Here is a 20,734-nt window from a genome sequence, read left to right on the forward strand (position 1 = left end):
ATGACATTGAAAGAGGTTGAATCAGATGTTGAGAAACTCAGAGGCGCTCAAGATCAGATTAAATCTGAGCTGACGGATCTACACAGTAAATTTGATGAGACGAGCTCGAAATTTGATAATCTGCTAAAGTTGTTTGAGCGCAATCCAATTCCTGAAAGAGCCAGTGGCTCTAACCATGAAAATCCTAATGATACTAACTTTTCTCACACCCAACACCAGTATTTTCATCATCAACATCACAAGATCCCTAAATTAGATTTTTCAAGATTCGACGGAGATAACCCACGAGGCTGGATCCAGAAAAGTGAAAGGTACTTTCACCTCAACAATATTGAGGAACATCTGAAGGTAAACATTATTGCGATCTACTTGGAAGGTAAAGCAGAGAAATGGTTTTTAAATTTTCAAGTCAATAGAACTCGTATTACCTGGTCATATTTATGTCTTCATTTGTGTGCTCGATTTGAAAATCCAATAGAAGAAAATTTTGTGGGTAGTTTTAATAAACTAGTTCAAAGCTCCACCGTGGATGATTATTATGAGGATTTTGAATCTTTGAAAGCCTTAATACTTAACATGAATCCTTCTCTTACTGAGACTTATTTTGTCATGAGTTTTCTTAGTGGTCTCAAAGAGGAAATTGGTAAATATATTTCAATGTCTCAACCAACTACACTTTCTGAGGCTTTTTCTCTTGCTAGACTACAAGAACAGAAAGTTAACCTGGCTGCATCAACAACCAAGCCATTTACTCAATCTTTTACCAATTCCTTTCAATCCAATAGGCAATTCTCCTCCCCAACCTTTCCACCAAAGCCTATTCCCACTTCACCTAAATCAGCTCCTTCCACTCCAAGGTTTAATTTCACTCCCACTACAAAAGCCACAAATACTTCACCAACAATTAAGCGCCTATCTCAGGAGGAAATGAATCGCAGAAGAGCTCAGGGGTTGTGTTATAACTGTGATGAGGTGGACAAACAAGGCCACTTTTGCAAGGGTAAACAAAAGATTTTTATGCTCCAGGTTGAAAATGATGACTCCACTGAAACTGGGGAGGATGAGGTTTTTGAGGAAGCAAATGAGTCACCAGTCCAATCTTCCATAGAGGTTTCATTACATGCTCTTACAGGCACTACTACTGGTGACACCATCAGGATTCCAAGTCTGCTCCTTAAGAGAAAGATATCCATTCTCATTGATTCTGGTAGTACCACCAGTTTTATTGATAGCACATTAGCTGCTTCTTTCAAATTACATGTTGAACAAACTCCTTCCATGCTAGTTACAGTTTCCAATGGAGACCAAACTGTCAGTACTGGAATATGTTCTAACCTCCAATAGAGTATGCAGGGCCACAATTTTGTTGAAAATCTAAGACTTCTGCCCCTTGGAGGGTGTGATATTGTACTAGGTGTTGATTGGTTGAGAACCTTAGGTGAGGTCCTCTTCAGTTTTTCTAAGATGAGTATTTCTTTCCAATATCATAACAAAAACATCACACTTCAGGGTGTTTCTCCATCCTCTTTTGTGCTTATGTTAGTGGGGAGTCAGTTAAGAAATTTTTTGCCACAACTTCTCATGGCATTGTGGGTCATTTGTTCTCTGTATCAGTAACACATAGACCACCTCCACCTGACCTTATCCAACCCTTATTATATGAATTCAATGATATTTTTCAAGAGCCCACCAAACTCCCACCTCAGAGAAGTTTGGATCACAAAATTCCTTTACAACCCCTTTCTACACCTGTGAACCAAAGAGCTTATAAATGTCCTTATGTTCAAAAAGGTTTAGTTGAGCAACTAGTCAAGGAGATGCTCCACTATGGAATCATTCAATCTAGTCACAGTCCATTTGCTTCTCCAATCTTACTGGTTAGAAAGAAAGATGGTTCTTGGATATTTTGTGCGGATTATAGGAAATTAAACAGTATCACTATTAAAGATAAATTTCCAATTCCTATTGTTGATGAGTTATTGGATAAATTTAAGGATTCTACAGTCTTTTCCAAAATTGATCTAAAGGCAGGATCAAGGTAGTTAATATCGCGTATCGGTATCGTATCGGTCGGGTCCTATACACCTATACAAGTGATAATATTTGTTTTTACAGGCGATACATCATTTAATATAGAATTTCAAATAATTATAAAACCATAGTAAAAAATAATAAGAATCATACACATATCTCAAATTTCCAAAATAAAAGGTGGTTTATTAGCCAACGTTGTGATTGTTGTTCCATTATGCCGGTAAATCTTTTTTATTATCCTTCATATTTATCTTTTATATTTCTCTGCCTTGCAATCGAAATATGGTTTCCATCTTATATCTTACCATATAGTCATTGATTTTATATTATAAATATATTATGGCTTTTTACCTTCTCCAATTGACATTGTACTTATCTGTAAAGACTAGATGCATGTTGATGAAAAATTATTCATGAAATCGATATTATCGGTGTACAAGTAAAACTGATATATCGGTATGTATCGGCCTGTACAACCGATAATATCATTTCGTCTTTGATCGCCGATATTTTTGATATCGTATAAGTATTTTTCGATATCCGATAAAAACCTGTAATATCGTCCTGTACAACCGATATTGACTACCTTGGGCAGGATACCATCAAATCAGAGTTAGTGACATGAACATTTTCAAGACTGCATTTAGAACTCATCATGGTCATTATGAGTTCAAAGTAATGCCATTTGGCCTTACCAATGCTCCTGCAACCTTTCAGACTTTAATGAATGATATTTTTCAACTATTTTTGAGAAAATTTGTTCTATTATTTTTTAATGACATACTTATTTACAGTCCAAACATGAAACAACATCTGAAGCATCTCAAAAAAAAAATTTGGCATGTTGAGACAACATCAGCTCTTTGCTAATCTATCTAAGTGTTGCTTTGGACAACCTTCCTTGGAATGTCTGGGCCACATCATTACAGCTGATGGAGTTTGTGCAGATCCAAATAAAATTGCCTGCATGCAAAGTTGGCATGTGCCTAAGACAATTAAAGAATTGAGAGGTTTTCTTGGCCTCACTGGTTACTATAGAAAATTTGTCCAAGGGTATAGCCTCATCAGTAAACCTCTCACAGCTCTGCTTAAGAAGGACTCCTTCATATGGACACCAGCTGCAACAACTGCTTTTGAGAAACTAAAGGCAGCAATGAGCAATACCCCTATTCTAGCCCTTCCAGACTTCACCAAACCATTTGTGATTGAAAGTGATGCTAGTGATCTTTGTGTTGGTGCAGTTCTGCTTCAAGAAGATAAACTCATAGCTTGTTTCAGCAAACCCTTGGCCCAAAGAGCAAGAGCTCTCTCTACTTATGAAAAGGAGATTTTGGCTATTGTATTGGTTGTTCAGAGATGGAGACAATATCTACAAAGTATTAAGTTTACTATCAAGACTGATCATCAAAGCCTCAAGTACTTTCTTGAACAAAAATTAACAACTATATTTCAGCAGAAATGGTTGGTCAACCTTTTGGGGTTTGATTATGACATACAATATAAGAAAGGGACTGACAATGTGGTGGCATATGCTCTTTCTAGGAGACCTAATGAGGATGTTACTTGTCATTATATGGCTGTGTCTACACCAACTTGGGTACATGAAGTTCTTACAAGTAATGTGGAGGATACCAAAGCTTCTCAACTCATCTCTCAACTTCTTCTCAGTCCTGATAGTGTACCTAATTATACATATAAGGAAGGCATTCTCAGGTACAAGTCCAAACTGTACATTGGCATATGAGGTAATATCATACAAACCCTTTTAGCTTCTCTTCATGCATCTGCCATTGGTGGACATTCAGGAATACAAGCTACTTCTGTCAGGGATAGAAGTCACTTTTATTGGAAAGTCATGCATAGAGATGTGGTTCAGTTGGTCTCCCAATGTGATATTTTCCAAAAAAACAAAAGTGACCACACCAACCATCTGGTTTGCTCCAACCACTTCCTATACCTGAGCATGCTTGGCAACATATTTCTATGGATTTCATAGAGGGTTTGCCTGTCAGCAATAGAAAAAATGTCATCTTAGTGGTTGTGGATAGGCTCACCAAGTATGCCCATTCCATAGCTCTATCACACCCCTATACAACTTCCTCTGTATCTCATGCTTTTCTCTCTCAAGTATTTAAATTGCATGGATTACCTTCTTCCGTTGTCTCAGATAGAGACAAGGTTTTTACTAGCAATTTTTGGCAGGATTTGTTTAAGGCATTAGGTACTGCTCTGAAACTGAGTACAGCTTATCATCCCCAGACATATGGGCAGACTGAAAGAGTTGATGCTTGTCTGGAAAACTATTTGAGATGCCTCACTGGACACAAGCCAAGTAAATGGAGTGATTGGTTGGCCCTTGCTGAGTTGTGGTACAACTCTATTTACCACACTAGTTTAAAAGTCTCTCCCTTCCAAACACTGTATGGGTATGCTCCTCCTCATCTTGCCTTTCCATCTTCTGTCACCACCTCAATTGAAGCAGTAGAGTCTTACATGAAGGACAAAGACTCGTTACTTAATATCCTAAAAGAGTCTTTACATCAAGATCAGCAAAGAATGAAGTTTTATGCAGACAAGTCTAGACAAGATATATCATTTGATGTGGGTGACTTCGTGTATTTGAAGTTACAACCATACATACAAGCTTCTGTGTCTCTCAAGAAAATTTTTAAACTGTCTTCTAAATTCTATGGGACTTTTCCAGTATTACGGAGGATAGGCAAGGTGGCATATAAATTACAGTTACCATCTCAAGCTAGGATCCATCCGGTGTTCCATGTTTCTCAGCTAAAGAAGCACATTGGCCTGCAACACACTCCATTCCCCACCTTTCCCATTGTGGATCATGCAGGTGAAATCATCATGGTACCTGAGAAGATTTTGAGCAACATAACCATTTTGCAGGGTAACAAGTTGGTCCAACAGGTGCTTGTTCAATGGACTAATTCACCTACTGAAGATGCAATTTGGGAAGATCTCTCCACTGTCAAAGCTCATTACCCACAGTTCATCTTTGGGGACAAGGATGATTTTCAGGAGGAGGCAATGTCAGTCAGATTGATATGTTAGTAGTTAGTCAGTCAGATTGCGACACGTGTGTCCAATCCGTTGGGCCTTATCCGAGTTCGATCATTGGTATTTATTTTGTAAGAGAAGAATATTATTTTCTCAGCTAAGAAGTTAAACAAAGAAAACCCTGTGGCTGTGTTCTTCAGAAGCAGATTTGGCTCAATCCTTGTGGATTTGAGATTTATCCATCCAATTCTTCATTTTATTTCTACTTTGTTTATTTGTTGTTGTATCATCACAACAAATGATCACCACTGCAGACTCGAGCTCCAATGGTAGCAGCGTCTCCCTGAACTTCTCCATTACTACCGTTGTCCACTATCATTGCCAAGATCGATTTCATCTCTATATTCTTCCACCAATGATGATAATTACCCATCTCTCATCGATCTCTCCATTATCATCGTTGTTGTAAACATCACGAGCTTTTCCATCAGCAGCAATCGATCACTAATGGCAGCTGCAAATTCCATCAACGTCATTTCTCTTCCATGCCAGCAAACCAAGTTCGACTGCAACCATCTCTTTACTCACTTTGCAACCCTGCAATTTCTTCATCTCCAAGCTCGGATCAATGGCAACAACCAATAATCCACTTACAAACTCGAGTATGATTGATTAATCGAAATCATGATAGTACCCATGCTTTCTATCGTCCCCAGGAACCTAGTGATGTTTTCAAATTCGAATATCTTTGTTGATCAAATCCATCACCATCGTGATCATCATGATGACCACCATTACGAACAGCTCATGTTCTTCATGTTCATAATAAGGAAGAAGAAGAGGTGCCCTGAGTAATAATCGTGGTGCCTTTAGTGATTTTTGAACATGGCTTCCCCTTAACAGAATGGACGCCCCCTAGCAAAAGACTGACTGCGTTTATAAATTTCTATGAAACAGCCTGCCCTTAACAGGGAGGTGTCCCTTAACATGTGGTTGGGGTGCCAATAGCAAATCCCTTGGAAAATGGCCATTTTGCCCTTTTTTGTCTTATAAGTTCTTGTTTTGCTCATAACTTCTTCATACGAACTCAGAATGACTATGTTTTTTTGCCATTGCCTTTGTACTTGAATGAGTTACACTTGGTCTTTGGCCCTTCTCCACTTGTAGCTAGCTTCTTTTATTGCACATTTAAGCACAAATTCACTTCTTTTCAGATGATTCACCTAATGAAACACAAATAAGAGGAAACAAGCATAATATACAATATCTTGCAAGAAACCTAACAAATACTAGCATGGAATTGACACCAATAATATGTGAAATATGAACTTATCACCTGCTCCACCTTGGGTCTGATTCCACTTGCACCCTAAACCGGGTGACATCCACAACCACTTTAACGTTCGGATAGTAGCCCCAACCATGGGCCCGACCGCATAACCTCGAACCCCACTTGACCACCTTGGGATAAGAGGTGTGGGGTTTTTTAACTAAAAGGCTTCGGTGCTATGTATGGAGATTCCCAAGAGCTCCACATGTATTCCTCTTTATTCCATGAGGGACTATCCCTAGCTATACATATGTTGTTTATCGCGTCACATACTCCAACAATCAAGCGGAACCAAAACATTAAACTATGTAAGTTGTAACAAAATTACAGCACCTGAAATCATTTATCTCAAAAATAATTGCGTAGATATTAACAACGTGCGGATCCTTGTTGCTTTTTCCCCCCATTGAGAATAGTCTGGAAAGAGTAAAACTCAGAATTGACTCAATGATACATATCGTATTGTATGTTCTTACATTTTCAATGACATAATGAAAAGATAATTCATTCACTTAAGGTATTATATTTAAAAATGTTACATCATTTCCGATGGCAACCATTTTACTCGCATACGACGTAGTTCTAGTTTTTCAAAATTCCAATCTATATTATGTACGTAATTCAATTCGACGGGAAGAGTTCATCGAATGAAATATAGGTAATGGCTTGTCCTTTCGTAACATTGCGGCATTTTCAACGTAGTTAGATCCAGAGTTAGTAAAAATCACTGAATTTATGCGTTCTCGGGCATAATCTAGGGATGGGCTACCTCCCAGAAAACTGTTGATGGATGACCGCATTAGTGACAATTGAAAATCTCACACTGTCGGATAACCGCAGTGACTAAGTGGGGACAGTATTGGCAGAGGATCGGGTCAACCAAGGGTTACCTGTCAAGGGTGAAAGAGTATGCTTGAATGATTGTGTCGGAAAAGAGTCTCATGAGTGAGAAAAAAATGCCAGATCAGTCTAGGATTGAACATATTCCAGAGCCGAGGACGACTCCAAGTTAAGTTGGTAGTATTATAGTACTCCGAATCGTAAGGTAGGATTCGTAAAATGGAATATAGGTAATGGTTTTTCCTTTCCTAACACCGAGACCTTTTCATCATAATTGGATTCATAATTGACGAAAAATCTTTATAGTTAAGCATGCTAGGTATTGGGTAATCTTGGGATGGGTGACCTCCTGAGAAGATGTTGCTGGATGACCGCAACGGTGACCATTGAAAACCTCATACTGTCGGATGACCGCAGTGGCTAAGTGAAGACATTATCGATAGAGGGTCAAGCCATTACATTCTACGACATTACGCTTCCAAATGTGAGGTTATTCATTGCATAAAAATAATAAAACCATGATTAGTTAGTAAGTCAAATCGTCAAGTAATTAACCTAATAACAATAAGCTCTATTAACAATAGACTCTGTTAAACCATCATCACTAAATAAAAATAACGTTAAATCATTTATCAAGAAATACGTGAGACGATACGAAATTACTCACTGGCCACCAATACTTGCCACCGTCACTATGATCCACTTATATAATTGTTAGCCAATCTAACTAAGTTTGATACTGCATTTTTTCTTTAAAAAAAACTACTTTGAAAACATTTATAGAAACATTTTTTCATCTTAGTGTTTGGTAAAGATTTCATAAAGTGTTTTTTATGCAAAACACTTCCAAAATCTATCAATTTTAAAAGTGCGGGAGAAGGAGTTTTTAAAAGTTTCAAAAGAAAATACTATAGTTCACCCTAGTTCCATATTTTATTTTTCAATGCTATCCCATCTTTTTTTATAACTGACAAAAATCTTGAATCTATATATGATTACACCAATTTTTGTTCGTTATATTTTATTCTTTAAAGATAATTATTTTTTTATTTTCAAACTACATTTTATGAAATATACTTTTATTTATCAACGCTATATAAATATTAAGAAAATATTGATTTTTAAAAAGTGGTTAATAAAAATAATACTTTTTAGTAATGATACTAATTAGTAAATTTAAATTTACTTATCTTATGCATAATAAAATAGAATAAACAATTTTCATATATATGCCTGTTTCTGTCATTTTCTCACTAACTATAGTTGAACCTGATATTTTCCCAGATACAATTTGATCGCTTTTTAAAATAGTTTTAACTTTAGTTTATAATTTGCAACCATTCAATTGCTTTTTTTTTTTTACATAGCTCGGCACAATAATGTACATCGGCAACCATTCAATTGCTTTTTTTACATAGCTCGGTACAGTAACGTACGTTGGAAAAGCACTTTTGTAAAACTCGCAGCAATACCAAAATAATCCTAAGTATTATCTAATAAAAATATATTTATTATCATGTTGCAGTGGATGGGAAGGATAAAGAGACACCAAGAGAAAGAGATTCCATTCATTAGAGGTAGTCTGTGTTACATGGATACAGTCCTTTATATACAATAGAAATAAAGCCATAAATACTATATTGGGCCGCACATCCATGGGATAAATCCCTACAACACTCCCCCTTGTGTGTTTCAATAGAACTGCATATGCAGTACTTCAGATATGTAGGTCTTCAAATGTAGTTCTCTTCTTGATGACTATTGTGTCTAAAACAATTGCTCCATTAAAACTTTAACCAGGAAAAGCCCAGTGGGACAATACCTTGGTACATCTCTTCACATGTAGTACTTCACACGTTATCTCGTATTTTACATGTAGTTCATCACATGCAATACGATCTTCAAAAATCAACGAGTCTAAGTTAATTGCCTCGTTAAAACTTCGTCAGGAAAACCCCTGAGGGACAATACCTAAACTAAAGAAAAATAATACAATATTAATTAAATTTAAAACATAGTTGGATGTGTATATGTTGCCTCATTAAAACCTTGACAAAGAAAACCTAGTGGGATAAAACCTTGACGAAGGGAAAAGAGTACAACGTGACAGATGCAAGTAAAGGTGATCTGGTACAGATGATCACTTTGCTCCATTGAAGTTGACTAGTTTCTTCACAACTCCTAAGACAGAAAATCCTCGTGAGAGAGACAATAGCCTTAGCTTGGAAATTACATTCCCGGTGTTTGTTGTTGTCTCATTAAAAACCTTGCCGAGCAATAAAACCCTGCGAGAAAAAGTAATCTCGGTGAAGGAAAAGAGTTCAACACACCATTAGATTCTACCCCTGATGTCAGACAATTTTCATTAGTCTACTGTACTCAAAGGGAGTTTATCACACATTATTTTGGTGACTTTAATGTTTATAAGACCATGTTATTGATTTTGGAAGTTACGTTTCTTAACAGACTATCGCCATTCATTTCTTTGATTCAGATATTTTCAGTAATATCAACGCGATCTTTATGTCTTCAACGTTCAACATACTTGATGTGTTTAGTGTTGTCTCGCTAAAAACCTTGTCAAGTAACAAAACCATTTGGTAAAAACTATTCTCGATCGAAGGGAAAAAAGAGTATAACACATCTTCAATTTCGAAGTAAAATATGTCGACATCATATCCTTGGATCCTCCCCCCTGATGTCGGCATCTCCCCCTGATTACTTTCAGAGTTGTTCCATACAGTTCCTTTAGTCGTGTATTTTTTGAAACTGAATATTGGTAATGACTTAAAAAATAATCTACCATATCTCCCTCCGATTACTTTCGTTGGAGAAAAAATTATTGTTCCTTCATAATCAACAACTTTTGAGTTGCACTTTCATTAGCATTCCTTTTAATGTCTTTGTAGGGATAAAAAAAAATTATGTCAATGGTTAATTTTAAGTACATGATTACATTCACTATACCATTACAATGACGTTAGGTTGGCGCGGAGCTATATCTAGCTAACAAGTTCCCTGAGGATGCAAAATTTAATCGAGTACATTACTATACTAAGTAAAACAATGCGTTTATTGTACTTGAATATGGGAATTTCATCTCCCAACACATCTTCGTCATATTCCTTTGGACGAAATGGTTACTTACTTACATTTGAACCTCGACTTCTCATGGAAGTGCTATCAGGATGCATGCCTTTGTTAAATTGCCTGACAACTTTAGACATATGAAAACTGATGGAATAATATACCACAAGTTCAGTATTCTATCGAGCTTTCCCTAGATTTTTCATCTCAAATTCGGATTTTAAATAGCTTTAAGGTCTCTTATTACATCAAGAGTACACATCATGTCTGTACCATTAACATAAATAGCTACAATTCCAAATCAGGAACTTTCTTATAAATACGCAAGGAAAAATAACTTACTTGTATATCCCCTCCACATAAAATAGCCACTTAGACGGGTATACCACATACGCCTGATTGCTTGAATCTATAAGTGAGCGTTCTATCTAACTGTAAACGCATTATATGGTTTAGAGTCATTTGATTTGGGAAACAAAAGTATATCAAGTACTTTTGTAAATATCTTCTATCTCTTGATTCTTTTAGAGATACGTAACAACCACATACATATGCTGCATTTCAAGTCCTTTTGAAATTACCAAGCTAACTAAGTAGAGGAACTCTATAACGTTCATTACAAAAGAACAATTCCAGGGCTTTGTGAGAAACCTCGCGCCACAAGGCGAGTCTTTGTACTTTAAGACTGCTTTTTTCTCATTATGCTTTATGACAAATTAATAATGTATGTCCAATGGGATTTACACTTGGTTGGTTAGCACTACCACACTAAATACCCGTATATTTGCCAAAGAAGTAAGTTTTGCCTGGATTGTGTAGGCCAAATATGCTCTTTGTTGAAATTTAAACGACAATAAGCATGGTTCAATCTTATCTTGCTCTATTTCCTTAAGCAAGTGTATATGAAATTAATCATCAATATTCTCGCATGATCTTTCCATTGACTCATGCGAATTCTCACAATCCACTTGGGATGTCATTGTTCTCTGGAATCAATAAACTTTGGAGCGTCCTCCAGTATTGATTCAAGGACATATTCAGAGACAATCTTATGAGATGATTTATGATGATATAAATAAGTTGTGCCTTACTCACCTACTTTCTTTTTAGGTGAGGATTAATCGAACCAAGTGGTCTCTCCAACTTTCTTTATGGAGCCACGGCCTCAAACACACTTCCACTAAGTGTATTTGTAACACCTTAGTCTATGGTGTATATCCCTTATTTAGGATCCGTGAACTTGCACAGGTAGGTTTGCAACTAATATGTGTGATCTCATCACTTTAGCGACATCAGTGTATGATGTGATTTTTTAATCATTGTTGTAGTAATATAAGATTCGAACTCTAAGATTTGTGAAGACTAAATTTAAAGGTTTAACGAAAATAATAAAAGAGAGCTACTGGGACTAGAATTCCACCGAATTCATATCAAAAGGCTCAATTATTCATTCTCAACAATTATCGCTCAATAAAAATAACACTGACTCTTATTTTGCCAAAGTAGATTCTCAAAATATTAATTATAAATCGTAAGCATGAAACATCAAACATTTACGCAAGCATGACCCATCAAATAAAATAATAACTAATTAATTCAAATCGTAATTCTATTTTAATTAGTGCAAAAGTCATATAGAAAATAAAATAAATTTACTCATGTATGAAATTCGGATTCCTCTGTCGTCCTAGTGTTGGGGTTTATCTCATTAGGTTGGAAACACGCTCAAAAATATAATTCATAGCTCAAAAGGTGTTTTCATTGAAGAAGTGTAATAATATAGTGAATCTACAACGCTGTATTGGCATTACAGACGTCACAAAAGTTACAAGAAACTGTTGCAAATTCAAAACAAGCGTGCCAAACTAACTGTTACGAGTACTGTTAATAAACGACAGTTCTCTGCGACAGTCTGTAGACGTCAAATGTTCTTCTTCTTATTATTATTATTCTTCTCTGCAGCAGCAGAGAAATCTGCTCTGCAACCATCTGTTCTTCTCCCCAACTCTCGATGCCCATCTATGACTTCAGTAAACTGATTATATAGTCTCAGCAGCACCCAATATCTCTTGTTCAATGCGCAAATATTCTCTCTTTACTCTATTATTCTCCACGGGAATATTTTCCATTATTATCACGCGATTCTAAGTTGTTTGATTCATCCCAAAACCCCTCATTAGACAGACGTAAATATTAAAAGAATATCCTACGTAACTTCCTATTATAACTCAGAGAATCAAATCACTTAAACCCGAAAATATCTTCTTTTGACTTCTCTGCCAAATCATGGAGATTTTATTCTCCTTCCATTTTATGTTACGTGTATATGAGTTGTTGAACTATCTTCAAGATAATAACAAATCAAAACAGAATATCTTCTTTCCATTTCCTTCCATATAACTCCTCCAATCAATGCAGAATATACTCCCCCGGCAAATCTTCTCCAAATCAGCATGTAATAACACAGATTAATATCTTCACCTCTATTTTCTTCAAACCGAGAATATATCCTTCCTTTTACAAATCAAAGGAAATCACCGCTCCTCCCCTTATCCAATCCGGGAGTGCGAATATCAATTAGGATGCCCCTTAGTAATTGGGTACCCCTTATCCAAAATTGAGAGTCCGAATAACATGTGTCCTCCGGGGTACAAAAACCACTTTTCGAGCAACTTTCTCCATAAGAGCTTATTTCATAAAAACGCCTACAAACAAGTTTATTAGTGATAAAATGAGTCCCGGCTAATGTATTTATGGGTGAAAATGCTTCGCACTTTCGTGCTCATCAGTGTACATTATGAAAATCAATTATTTTTGTCACTTCACATTTACATTTGTCGAGTACATCAATCAATATCAGACATAGTGGGAACACACCACGACAATTCTTGTCGTTCCCTTAGAAAATACTTTTTCTTATCTCCCTCTAACGACTGGAAGACTGTCTCATTAAAGTGATAACTCGCAAATCTAGCGGTAAGAGATATCCTTCCAAAAGGTTTAAAATGTAGATAATTGTTGGGAACTCATTTCCAACATAACTACTTAACAGTTTTGAAGACCCATCATAGTACGATGTGGAGTCGTAATGATACATATATAGTGCAACCAAAAATGCGTAAGAACACGAATGTCAGGCTTAAATCCAGTTACCAACTGGTACACAGAAAAGTTTGACTAATATTGGGTTCTAAAAAGAATTAAGTAAAGATGCGTTAATACTGCATATTCCCCAAGCAGTTAAAGGTAGGTTTGTACACATAACCATGCCTTAGGCACCATATGCAACCTTTAATGATAGCCTTTGCGAGACCATGGGGTATAGGATGCTCTGTATTGATCCTATTAAACATGCAATAACCATCAAGTCCTTTTGATATACACTCGCTAGCATTTACAAGGGGTGGTGAGCCCTTACATGTAAAATATATGCTAGTAGTTTTCAAACGCAAATTTCTTGGGAACTATAACTAGTCCAAAATGTCAAAAATCCACGAGATCCATAAGTCACTTTAATGGTCCGCATTCTGCATGGATATTTTTCTAAATATCACCTCGTTTTATTTGTAATATGGATTGTTTACCATTTGTATCTTAGGATGGTCTCGATCCTATTTTACTGAAGACTTTGTAAAAATGAGTGGTATGCTTTCTCATTTAAAAGCATAATGGGAAGGGCGGTTGTGCATCTAGTACTTTAGAAAACACTTATTGAGGGATATGCCATCACTTCGCATTCTGTCAATATTTTTCCCATTGTCTCGTCCACTCAAACACAGAGATGTACATATGATTCCTTTCAAAACGAAACATCATGTCACAACCAAAATGCCTTTATGGTTATGTCAAAGCTTGTATGAGTCAATTCCTAATATTTCATCGTCGGAGTCAATATGGATTCAATAATCCAAATACTATAGTGATTTACATTTCACTAGATTGACTCATTAGTTTCTCTAAGATATATTTACTTCCAAATATATTAGAGACTATAAAAGATGCAATCAATTGCATTCTCATCATTGTGAGTTTCCATATGATATCCACTTGCATGGATCTCTTTGGAATTTAACAAAGGTGATTAGCTCTCGGTACATATAGAGCTTTTTTGAATTAATCTTTGTTCCATCTTGGAAACAAAATTTAAGCAGTGCTTCGCTCGATGATCCAATCATCGTAGTCACATTATAAAGAATTAGTTAAAATAACTAGTGTATATTCCTTAAATTAGTGGGAGAGAAAACACTACAAGTTAGACATTAAGTCTTGAGAAATTTAATAAGTGGTGTGGCCTTATTTCGTAACAAAAGTGGGATTCAACTCAATTACTTTAGAGTGAATATATGTTACGTTTTCATCCAGATATATCTCTAGTGCTCTAGAGAATTTATGTCTCATGGGAATGATGTACTTTTCATCAATAAGCGTAGACATTGGATCTAGTTCAACTAAATAAGATAATCAATTGGCCAGGCAAAGTTCTTGCTGCCATTAGGTTGATGTGAAAATTGGTTGTTACTATGATACACACATTAAATTCTATATACCAACAACTATGACCAGGTGCATTTCCAACTCTTTTATTTATGATGGGAGCTAGAATTACATTTTAGCTGATTCCATATTCGGTTGATACTTGTGTGTTGGTTTTATTACTACCGAAGAGAAAAGTACATCTTTGTCTCATCACACATATGTCCCTCTGCACATATTTCATTATGCCAGCAAGTGGATTACATCCCACTGAACATTCAAATTTGAGAAAAAATATCAAGTATCCAATAATGGTGTTTAAGTACTTCTAAACCCAAAATGAATACATTGGAATCGAGTTGGTACAACCAATTAAAAAAAACAAAAACAAAACAGCATCCTACTATAGCCAATATCATATTCAAGATAACAAAATAACAATAAAACCAAAATTCTTAATGGTCGAGATCAACAGAGTTGACCGTTTATATAATGTGGACTTATCTTAAGAAAAAATAAACAAAACTAGGCATACTATGAAAGAAATAAATTATCCTAGCAAGTATTCAACGTAAAATCCAACATTATAGTTAAATACCTTAAACTTTGGTTCCATTGCATATACACAAAACCGGAACAACCTTGATCGCAAACAACCCATAAACCAAGATGAAACAGGACACCAGAAACAAGCTGGAACAGGACACCAGAAATAAGTTGGAACTGGACAGTCCTGGATCGGACCGAGTTGAGACTGGTTGGATCGGACGGAGTTGAGACTGTATTTTTTTCCTGGGATATGAACATGCTACCTCTTTTTCAGATATTCCCTAAAATCCACTAATTTCTCTTCCTTATCTTCTCGAGAAGACGAACAGACTACCCCACCAATCACAACAATAAAAAAAATAATTATGAAATGTAATGATCTTGCGAGTATCTGTATACATATGGTATCTTAGATAGGACATATCAGATTTCACCACAAATTTCACAGGGATTTATACATACAATAGCTCATATAGGACAAATCAAAAACAATAGGATCAAATCAATTTTCGTAAAAATAAAATCAATTGATTTAAGGTGTAACAACTACAACAATCATATATGAATAATACTATAAAAATTAAGCATCTGATTATTTAATGTTTAGTATAGGAAAGACTCAAATCAATTCTAGCGGATTTGATTTCAGGAAAAAATTAAAAATGTTAGTATAGAACATACTCAAATCAATTCTCACGGATTTGATTCTAGGAAAAATTAAAAACAAAGCCATGGGATAAAGCCCTACAACATATCATCATTAGTAGAATAATTTATATATTATTATTTTTAATTTTACATTTAATTAAATATTAGTATCATGGAAAATTAATAGAGTATTTATTGTGAAGTAGAATAATTTATATATTATCATTTAAAATTTGACATTTAACAAAATATTATCATGGCTAATTAATGGACTATTTATTATGAAGAATTATGGAACCTTAATGACATGATAATATTTGTCCATTAGATGCATTTCTAATCTCAATCACAACCATCAATTATGACAAACGATTACGTCCCTAGATTTATTTCTTTTGAGAAAAAAATCTGAACCGTCACTTACACAGGAAAAGTTATCCAAATTGTGCTTTGTATTCTTGATTATAATTAAGTAAAATACGCAAGTATATCAACTCAATAATACTTGATATTGATCTTATAGAGTTTCAGTTATTTCTGAAGCTATTATCAAGTACACACTTTGTTGTTGTATCGTCTCGATCTTGTATTCATAGTCAAGCACACAAGTGATCTTGTTGTCGTATTGTCTCGATATCGTATCCATAGATGATCACACAAAGTGTGAACCAAATTATTGTATTGTCTCGACTAAGTCCATAGACAATCACATTATGTAGAGGAGTTATAGGTGGATAATTAAAAGATTGTGGTGTATTTGGGTACCCTTAAGAGATGCTTCAACCTCAATAAAGACTTTTGATACCAATCTGTCTCTAACAAACAACTCTGTTTGATTTTCCTTTCAATATGTTTCAATATATGTTTGGAAACTTCTAGCACAAAGCTGCATTAGTACAATAAAATGCATCTTCCCGAACCCAATAGAACAAAATTGAGATAAATCATAAAATAAATCTTATTCAAAAGAAATAATCAAACCCAGAGCAGAAAAAAAAACCGTAGGGAGGAATAATAATGTTGTCGGATAGCGAAAATCAGATAAATAAAATCAGAAATCATATATATTCATGAGAACTTTAAAAAAAATCGTAAAAATGGTTGGATCTAGGATGTTTTCTCCCTCTCTAATTAAAAAAATAAATAAATATAAAGGAAACAAAAATTTTATTTTAAAACCTGGCGACATTGGGATATACCTAATGAGACAAAACCCATGTCATTTAGAAGTAAACCAGGCCACCCCTTAACCATGTATTTTTAAAATGGCTAATATACCCTTGTTTAATTAACACTAAAAAATCTGATTAGATTAATTAATTGAGTGGATTAAAATTTTGAAATTATGAATTCAGTAGATTTAAACTTTTGTCTTATGAGTTTGATCAACACTTTCAGTTCTGAAAATGTGAAAACTCGGCAAGGTCGACGATTGAATACGATGCTGACTAACTTTGGCCGGCAAAGTCTACGAATGAAGAAAATGCCGACCATCTTAGGCCTACAAGGTCTATGAATGAAGAAGATGACGACTCTATTATTTTTGACACACATGAGACTGTTGTAAATGCTCCACTAGTCGGCATCTTATTAATTTCTTACCTTGCTGGCTATCTTATAGTCGGCTATAAATATTTTTTACAATGTCATATAGTCGGCATATAAATATTTCTTACCCTGTCGTCTAACTAATAGCCGGCACACAATAAATTTGTAACATTTCCGGCTTTTCAATAGTCGGCGTTGTAACCTTGCCGACCTTTAGTTATATCCAACAAAAAACAGAATATGAGAAGATGTAATTCACTTTATTCATGCAATTTTTGTTACTACATTGATTGAATCATAAAATCTAACTCCTTGTTGTTGGAATAATGAATGCACTTAGTATGTGCATCAAGCCTTTGAACCCCTCGGCGACCCTAGTAGACGAGTTATAATCTTGTGAGGGTTTACATAAAGATCTACCCACAAGACCCACACAAAAACTTCTAAAACCATCAATCTTCATCGGAGGAATCCCAGACCGATCCACGCTCCATGAAGTCTGGGGCATTACTCCGGGATTTTGGATACCATGAATTGATAGCTTGCATCGAATGAGAATACTTCCCCATTTTCCTCCAAGTAGCGCACTTTGACGACTTCATGCTACAAAAACAAAACACAAACTTACTTTGTTAGTGGTGTTTAGTAGGAAGATCAAACAACATGGATTATGTAAAATAAACCACAAAAATACTTACAAATTATTGTTCAATGGAGTAGCTAAAGTGGGTAGCGTTCAAAATCCATTTTTGGATAGCTAAAAAAGCAAGTATTACATTTTCGATGACTAGGTGTCTATCATGGATTTGTTGACACTTTTTTTATTAGGATTCCCAAACTCTTGCCTATATTTGTTGTATATCCTTGCCCAAAAGGTTACGACATACACCCTTACGAAGGACTGATTTGTAACTCGAGTTTCCGCATACCATGCTTTGGTGATGGATAGATCTTCATTTGAATCAAATGATACCATTGTTGTATGTAGAGGTATTGGGAGAGTTAGATGGAGTATATGATGATATGAGCATCGGAGAGTATATGCAAATAGGTGTGTGTTGTTTTGTAGAGAGAACTAGTGTATTTATAGGATGGTGCCCAAATTTGGCCGTTATAGTAGTCAATCAATGCAGTTGTACTTGTAAAAATTTGAATTTTGAACTCGTCGGTGAGGTTTTTGTTTCCCCAATATGCCAACTAACATACCGTCGGCACGATCGTAATTTTCTTACCATGCCGGCTATAAAATTTTCATATACAGAAAACGTCATATTCAGTTGCATACCGCCGACAAGGTATTTGTTTAATACAATGCCGACGAACAGACCGTCGACAGGGTCTTAATTTTTTACCCTGCCGACTTTATGATTTTTGTAACTTAGGAGAAGCTCATTTTCTATTACATATAGTCGGCACGGTATTTGGTCATTAGAGTGTCGGTTGCTATTTAGTCGTCAAGGTCGTAATTTTATTACCATGCCGACCCTGATAACTGTACCAATTATTCTATCAGGGCCGGAAGTCTGCCAGTTCACAACCTTGTCGGCCCTAACTTAGTCGGCACCGTAACTTAACAAAACATTCACTCAATACCCCGCTGGATGAACCATTGAAACTTAACATAGCTAAACATAAAAACTATAAATCCAACATTCGTCCAAAATAAGGAAATGTATGTCCCATAAAAAAGGGTCGGCCCTGGAATCAGCTGGTTTAGTGATAACTCGCTTCGATCTTTCGGTTGCAGTTTCAGTTGCATCTTCAGTTTGTTGATCATTACCTGTTTTTTATCCACCTTCTTCTTCTTCTTCCTCTTCAACAATTTCACCATCTTTATTTTTATCTTTATCTCCATCATTGTTATCACCATCACCATTACATCCTCCAACAAGTTGCATGTGTTGATCATCATTATCATGCTCATCATCTCCTCCAGCAGCCGGAGTTCTTTCAACACCATCATGATCATTACCTCTTCTACCAGATGGATATGATTGGTCTTCATCTGGAGTTTCATCTGAATCACCTGGTTCCGTTGGTGGTTGAGAATCATTCCGCTCACGTATCTTGAGCGTTCCCGGCTCAACTAATTCCCCTCGATATGTTGCAGTTAAGAGTTTGTCACCAACACGAGGAGGTCTTGAAGGAGGAGTAACATTTTTCTTCTTTCCCTTTTGCAACCTAAATAAGAACAATTAACAAAAAATTCAACAGGCGACATGGTCGACAACTATAATCTTTGTCGGCTAAACAATAGTCGGCAGGGACGATAATCCATGCCGACTAAACAATAGTCGGCAGGGTCTTATTCAACTAACGTGCCGGCTTATAACAATTCTGAACACAATAGATACAAGAATTTTTTGCTACATATAGTCGGCAGGGTCTATAACCCATACAATGCCTGCTAAAATGCAGCCGACAGGGTGGTATTCAAATACCATGCTTACCTTATGACTTTAAGCATCAGGAAACACCAATATTTTTCAAAACACGCCGCCAGCAGGGTAAAAAATTATAACCCCACGACTGTATAAAATATAATATCGCCGACAAGGTATTAAGGTTGAATACCTTACCGACCCTATAAAAAGCAGTTACAGATATTAAACATCCGACATGATATTCAACCTAAGAGCTTGCCGACTAATCCTAAATATGAAAAGCTGGTAGGGTCGTGAATCAGAGACCTCGCCGGCTGAATAACTGCAGATTCACAAATTTGATTTTTCTAACCTAATTTGACATGCAAACATAAAATTGAAGTATTAGAGTGAGTTTAAGTAGGCCTTTACTTTCTCAATCGCGCCATTTCTTCGGTTTCAGCGGCATTGATTTCTTCTTCTTCAACGATTTTTTTACTCAGTTTTTGTTGAACTAAATTTGCAATTCTAGGATTACATTCATTGGGTTTTCTATTTATTCTTTTCATACGACTAGTCCTCGGCGGCGGCTCTATGTTTGAAGATTAATCACGAATTAATCGACGAGTTTTCAATGCTGGTGTGATGGAGAAGCCGGTATGATATGATGGAGGAGAAGAAGAAGAGAAGAAGATGAAATGAAAAAATAAAATCCGATTAGGGCAATAAGATAAGGGTATTTTTGTAACTTTGCCCATCTTAACACCCCTAACAATTCAAATGAGTCCCTTTAAAATTGGATATACCCCAATCTCGTCGGGTATTTTCATTCGACTTAGGGATTTGG

At 35.8% G+C, this 20,734-nt stretch overlaps 1 protein-coding gene across 1 annotated transcript; it reads left to right on the plus strand.

Annotated features, from left to right (window-relative positions):
* On the plus strand, window positions 1-2,042 carry LOC113290739. The gene is made up of 2 exons (XM_026540324.1): window positions 1-1,327; window positions 1,510-2,042. Exons 1-2 carry the CDS (start codon window positions 1-3, stop codon window positions 2,040-2,042), a joined length of 1,860 nt encoding a protein of 619 aa, XP_026396109.1.
* Window positions 2,043-20,734: the final 18,692 nt, after the last annotated feature.

Source organism: Papaver somniferum, chromosome 6 (assembly GCF_003573695.1).
Source record: "Papaver somniferum cultivar HN1 chromosome 6, ASM357369v1, whole genome shotgun sequence".
Classification (NCBI taxonomy): domain Eukaryota; kingdom Viridiplantae; phylum Streptophyta; class Magnoliopsida; order Ranunculales; family Papaveraceae; genus Papaver; species Papaver somniferum.